Source organism: Histoplasma capsulatum, genomic scaffold, assembly GCF_000149585.1.
Source record: "Histoplasma capsulatum NAm1 scaffold_4 genomic scaffold, whole genome shotgun sequence".
Taxonomy (NCBI): Eukaryota; Fungi; Ascomycota; class Eurotiomycetes; order Onygenales; family Ajellomycetaceae; genus Histoplasma; species Histoplasma mississippiense.
The window spans coordinates 1,820,396-1,826,958 of record NW_001813979.1 but is presented as its reverse complement, the minus strand read 5'-3'; the positions used below and the strand labels follow the sequence as shown (position 1 = coordinate 1,826,958).

The following is a 6,563-nucleotide window of genomic DNA, read 5'->3' as shown; positions in this document are numbered from 1 at the left end:
AGAAAGAGCACCACACTTCAGCTTAAATTTTGCTTATTACTCAAAAGCAAACTTGGCTGAATCAGATTGTTGAATTAAGAAAAGTAGTTAGAAAGTTCTGAGATAGAGAGAGAAGAGGAATTAAAAAAAAGAGAAGAAGGGAATCTTCTTCCATGGAGGTCCTATTTTATACTTGTGCTCCGTCACTCTCTTGCTTTCTTCAAAAACACAGAATGAAGTCTGTGAATGGAAGAATAGTAGGCAGACAATGAAGAAGCGGTTGATAGCAAAGTTCCCTCAAAAAACACAGAGAGAGTGTGTATGTTGGGCAGGAAGCCATAACCATTCCCCATTCCCTTTTCTTTGCTATTGGCTTCCAGCTGCTGTTCATTTGAATCCATTTTTTGTCTCGTGACTGCCAGTGGCAAGGTCAAAGTCCAAATAGATAGATTTTCTGATGAAGTCCCTTGAGAAGCCATATGGCTACCTATGTGCCAATAGCTGCTGGAAGGATTTCCCCAATTCCAATAGCCATGATGGTGGTAGCCGAGAGAAGAAATGCTACAACACACTCCTATCACAGTTAACCAGTTGATGGGTAAGGGAAGGTGGGTGAGTCATGATGCAGAGAGACAATGGACTGCCTGTATCAGCCAGCACATCTGTGGTAGGTAATAGAAGGGGATTCACTGAGAATTCAAACATAGAAAAGAGGCAATGCACATTGCATTGTAGTAAAGAACAAGCCTGGTGAAGTAGAGAGCAAACAATGCACTACTCAAAAACCCAGGGGGAGCAAGAAATCAGCAGAAGTGAGCGAAGGCAAGTCTACCAAACAGGCACAGCTCAAACAAAACCACACTGAATAAAAATGACAAAGTTATACTTATTCATGAAAGGGCGTTGGATACAAAGAAAAGCAAATATATGCTTTCTGGTAGCGGCAACCTGCAGCGCCAAAGATGACCAGTGGATGTGAAGAAAGACAAAATGGACGACGAAATATACACTTACCGCTCGATTTCTTCAAACTGAAATCTTCCACTAGGCTCAAAAGAAACATGTCCTATTAGCACCAGTAGGATGGGTTTGTTATAAGCATACATGTTCTGCTCGTCAAGTTTGCTGGCGAGGGTGTTGAAGCACTTCAAGAGCGGAAGCATACCAAATGCATCCAATATCCTGAATTCAAGCGTTATACAAAGGAGCCAGCAAACACTCACAATCATGTCGGTATGAATATCAGGTTGAAGCCTTCTTGTAGCCTGAAGGATATCACCTGGCCCTTCGGGAAATGCCGATTCTCCTGCCATTTGAAAAACACTGGCATATAAACCTAAGGTTGGTACAGAGAGGCAATACAAACATCTCTCAGGGAGTGTGGCCAAGGTTGTTCCTCCCCATTTTACCAGCACAAGGAGCCGGCCAAAATTAACTTTTCTTCGGAAATTTTCATGATCGAAGGAGAAGGGACTTATCCATGAAACTTATGTTTGTGAAGTACATGAAGAAAGAAAAGGACAAAATAGATTTATGAGAATATTGGGCGGGCAGGGGGAATCACATTACAACTAGCGATTATCTCGTACCAAGGGATATACTTGTTGATGCTGGCTCAAAAACGTTCGAGCAGGATTGCCACATATAGAATCGCACATGAGATACATCCGCTATTCAAGTAGGAGCGAGAGAGAGAAAGGGGTTTGAAGGGGGATGGGGAAGAGGCCGGGCGCATGAACGCAAGTCAGGAGATGGATGACATTAATTCGATGTTGGCAGCACAACAAGGATGAGAGATAATGAATGAAGGAAACAGGGAATAGAAAGGACAAGATAAGAACAGAAAACAGGAACAAAAAATAAATTGTTATGAGGAATAATGTATGCCCAACACATAAAAGCAATATATATCCATAGAGTCGTGCATTGATAGTTATAGTGTATCCAAAAATAGTATTAAATTCTTATCCTTACATGGTGACCAAAACCATGACGGCCACGAGAACTGCAAATATTGATCCCTTGAGAACGCGTTCGTTTTCAGATGGAGCGCCGCTAGACCCATGTTTATCGCTTGGACCCGTGAAATCAGTGGATGGCCCGTTACTGTCGTTGCCAGATGGGATCTGGCCATTGGCCCCAATGCCGGCTCCGTTGAGACCAGGAATCATAGGGACATCCGTCTCACCTGGTTTCGATTCGTTTTTACCCATATCAGTGCCGGAGCCAAGGAACGATTTGAGAACAGTCGATTTATCCGTAATCATAACCGTGTCCTCGGTCCCGGCAGCATCCGTGTAGATGTATGAAACGCTGCCGTTTATCTTCGCACCCGAAGGTGGAATCGTAGCACTCTATTTTAACTTCAGAGACGAGCGAATAGTAATACCCGTGTTTTTTAATATCCTCATGATCCCAGTCCACAAGTCCACCGCCCCATTGAATTGTTCCCTCCGGGGCGCTTTCTTTTCCGCCAGCCCAGAGGGAGAGCTGAAGTCGAGAGGGACTTTGGGGGTAGTGGTACTTGTTGTCTCCCTTGTCGAAGGTATCCTTTTTGAGTACGGTACGTAAAGGCTGTCCATCAATGAACCAGGTGACTGAGTCTGGCGTCCATTCAATTGAGTAGGTGTGATAATCCGAAAAGGTGTTGCTGTCGACACTGAGATTTTTTCCTTTGGTATCTACCCAAATATGAGGTTAGCCCAATGACTTTGGTATATCTGACACTGAGCGCAAGGGGGGGGGGGGGAAGATATAGATATCAACATACAATCAGTGATGCCCTGGAAATAGTAATTGGTCTGGGCGGTATGCAGATCAGTGCCGACAAACTCAAAATCAATCTCATCCTTCACATCGGACATAAAGATGAAGGCAGTGATAACGCCTGCACCGCGACTGGTCTTCAATGTCGCAGAAACTTTGCCGTACCACACGTAGTGAGCGCTGGACAAGAGGGTACCAACGGTATCCGGCGCCATGGTCATCACTAGATTGCCATTGGCGGTAAGAGGGTTCCCACTCGAGACCCAGTCTGACTTGTTTGCATCGCCGAGGTATTTTGTTCTTGGGGCAATATTGTCCAAATTATTAAAGTTGTACTTCATACTTTTGCATATTGGAGCAGGGACGCAGGACTCGAGAGAAAATGAATATTTGGGGTCACAGCCGCCTAGACAGTATGCTCCCAGGCCGCATTCACCATATTCTACGGACAGAAAAGAGGAAAATACCAGAAATCAGTAAAGCTGTCGCGATATTTTGTTGGTCCGGCAAACAGAGGGTAGGTAACTCACGGGAGCAGCATGGGGCGTTCTCAGGGCATTTATTATGTTCGCCGCAGGATGTTGGCTTCTGCGCCAACACGATCTGGGAAGAAAGGACAAAGCATGCGAGATAGGCCAGAAGCCGGGCCATGGTGTAAAATTAAAAAAAGGCCAAAAAGAAAGAGAAAGAAAAAAGAAAAAAGAAGTGTAAAGAAAACAACGATTGACCAATTCACCGACGTAGAATCTATCTGCCGGGGGTAGGGGGGGAAGAATGAATAGAGCAGAATGGGAAAACGGGACAAGGAGGAGGAGGTGGTGGAGGAGGAGGAGGAGAATCGAAGTATGCGCAATGGCAAAGGCCGGGGAAAACAACGAGAGTGTAGCTGGCAGGACACCAGCGAGTGGGCGCTGACTCGAAGGATGCACAAAGCGAGTGGAATGCGTCCTTGAGGCGGGCGGCGTGAAGGAGACAGAGAGGAAAGAGATGATCAAGGACGAGAAGAGCGCAGGATCGAGAAGACGAATGCGTCAGGCCCAGGTCGGGGTCGAGTTGGAGGTTGGCGGGTAAGGAGCGCCAAGAGCCCAGCGCCAAGAGCCCAGCGCCAAGAGCCAACCCCTGAGGCCGCGGTCGCTCCGGGGCCTCCTGGTTGGTCGAACCAGCAAGGAATGTTGCATCCTCGGCTCCCGTCGCTGCAAAATAAGCTGCAAACCTCGACACGGTTGACACAGTGGCCACCTTTGACAGGAAAAACTGCAAGGCCGAACGAGGCTAAAACCCATGCGGTGTCGAATCTGGTTAATCGTGTCTTGCAAAGTCAGCCCTACTGTAGACTAAACGCTGTCGGTGTTTCCTAAGGGCGCAACAGAGTTGGGATGTTGTTGTCGTGCGCCAGACCAGTCTCTCTCGTTATGAGCGGCTCTAGGCCGGGTTTATAAATATAGTGCTTCGTTGTGTCCTCTATATACTAACCGCGTCGAGAAGTGAAGCACTGGATTCGTTGATTCGCGTTGTCCGTGGAATATCACCACATTCAATATTCATCGTTTGAAAATGCTGTATAGTCTGTTTTTGCAAATCTCATGTTCATTGTAAGATTTCCAGGCCACTTTTAGTACGTTAAAATGCTATTTACAAGAATCAGATAGCCATGGGAAAGGAACAATTTCTCCAGAACAATCACTTCATGCCCTTAGTTATATCCCCAACAACAGCCTTTCCAAACAATGGAGCTTGGGGGAAGAAGCCATCCAAACATTCCATTCCATCCAGGTCCTCTCTCTCTCTCTCTATTGATCAAGGTGCTAGGGCCGCGCTCTCACCCCGTTTTGTGTCAAAGTCAATTGCTTTTCGCACGGATCGGCAGAGTAGTCAACACTGACGCCCGCAAACTGACACCGGTGCTTGGATGCCATTTCCAGGAAACGATGGCGGACAAGCCTGGCCGTCCTAACACTCTTGAAGACGGCAGTCACTTTTTATGAGCATATATACAGTTAGTCACTGGTATTTTTGCCGTCCTTCGGCTTCAAAGTTTTGTTGAAAATGGCACACACAAGATGATCGATGGTTTTTGGAAGGTGGGGGACATAATAAGATACATACCATTCCCCGCATTGAACTTCCACACGAAATCAATCCCCTCGGGCCCAGCCATCCGCTCAAGCTCCTCCTCCAGCGCCCGAAACGAATCGGGCCTTTCCAACAACTTGGGGCGAACAAACGTCAATCGACGCCTCTCCCGATTGCCATTCGCCATCTTCTCCAAATCCGCATCCCATCCCCGCTCCTTATACCTATCGTGCCTGACCGTGAAGCCCTTCCCGAAACGGCCAAAGCCCGTGTTCTCCATCGTGTACTTGTCCTTGGCCAGGAATTCTTTCGCGTGCATGGCGTTTTGGAAGATGATCTCCGCGAACCCCGTGTGATGGTGGATCTCAACGCTGTAGAGCGCACCCTCGCAGATCCTCGCGGTAAGCTTGTTCAAGCTGCCGAGTGTAAATTTGCCCTCGACGATTATGATGCCGGCTCTCCCAGTCCGTCGTCCCCTTGTAGGAGGAGCTGGTTGCGGCGGCATGGCTGGGTGTGACAACAACGCTTGCACAACAGGGCGGATAGGGACCAGTGGAATTGCTGTGGTCTCGGCTTTGGGTGGAGTCATGCTGTGGAATCCATTGGTTTGACGGACGGCCTGAGGGGGAGCTGCGACTGCTATCTTTGCCCACAGATTAGCCTGCAGAGGAGCCGGTGGAGAAGACGCCAAGTCAAGGAGGCTCTTTTCCTTCGACTTGCAAACTTGCACTTGAATCTTCCCGCGTTCATCGTGGCTCTCGTTCGCACCTACGTTGCCATTGAGACGGTTGGCCTGCTTCTAAATGAAGATAAGCAGGGGGGACGAAGAAGAAGAAGAAGAAGAAGAAGAAGAAGAAGAAGAAGAAGAAGAAGAAGAAAAGTCCCATGAGCCATACAAATCCCTCCACCAGCCAGGGCCCTGAGGTACTTAGTATGGGATAAAAGCCAAGTACGTACTACTGCAGGATGCATCACGATCTCGGAGTCTGTGAGCTTCGACATGACTTCACCAAACTCCTCGATGATATCGTGAGTGTGCTTTGAGATAGTATTGGCCGCATTATGGAGCTGAAGCTTGCGCAACTGTATTCGGTGAGGGAAAGATGTGGTTATTATAAAATTCAAAACATCCAAATGTTCTCCCTGGTTTTCTTTTCTTTTCTTTCTCCCCCACCCGTCAAGTCCTTTTGACTTGAACTATGGAAATTCCCATTCCATAACTATCCTAACTTTTCTCAATTTTCAGAAGAAAATACTTACATGTTCAGTAATGTTCCTCAATTTTTCTACAACTACCATCATCTCATCATCAATGCGTTCGCGCCCCTCATTCTCCATGGCCAGGACCTGGCCTTCCTTGCCCTGTTGTCAGTGGCCCTTTTGTTGTAAAAGGAGCATGTGAAGTGGAGATAAGTGGAGATGTGACAATGATGTGAAGAGCACAAGCCTGTGGTAAAACAAGAGATGATGCACACAAAATCAATTTGGGGGAAATAATGGAAGCTCATGAATTAATTGTCTTTTAAAATAGGAGGGGAAAAAGGTAGAGACAGTAACAGATATGAGCTTGTGCAAAGCTAGACAAGAGATGAGAACATATGTGTATGAGAGAGAGAGAGAGAGAGGAGAGGATGAGAGAGGACGAGATGAGGAGATGACGAGGAGGAGGACGACAGCAGAATGGAGGAATAAAGAACCAGTGAATTGAAGTGAAGTGTCCAGAAGATGTGGTTAAACAAAAAGAA

At 47.0% G+C, this 6,563-nt stretch overlaps 2 protein-coding genes across 2 annotated transcripts; both read right to left on the bottom strand.

The window, feature by feature from the left end:
• Nucleotides 1-1,949: 1,949 nt before the first annotated feature.
• Nucleotides 1,950-3,396, bottom strand: HCAG_04547 (predicted protein; the record flags this gene model as incomplete). The annotated part of the gene is made up of 4 exons (XM_001540657.1): nucleotides 1,950-2,333; nucleotides 2,404-2,660; nucleotides 2,750-3,187; nucleotides 3,276-3,396. 4 exons carry the CDS (start codon nucleotides 3,394-3,396, stop codon nucleotides 1,950-1,952), a joined length of 1,200 nt encoding a protein of 399 aa, XP_001540707.1.
• Nucleotides 3,397-4,550: 1,154 nt separating this feature from the next.
• Nucleotides 4,551-6,156, bottom strand: HCAG_04546 (predicted protein; the record flags this gene model as incomplete). Its single annotated transcript, XM_001540656.1, has 4 exons — nucleotides 4,551-4,720; nucleotides 4,852-5,617; nucleotides 5,776-5,901; nucleotides 6,079-6,156. 4 exons carry the CDS (start codon nucleotides 6,154-6,156, stop codon nucleotides 4,551-4,553), a joined length of 1,140 nt encoding a protein of 379 aa, XP_001540706.1.
• Nucleotides 6,157-6,563: the final 407 nt, after the last annotated feature.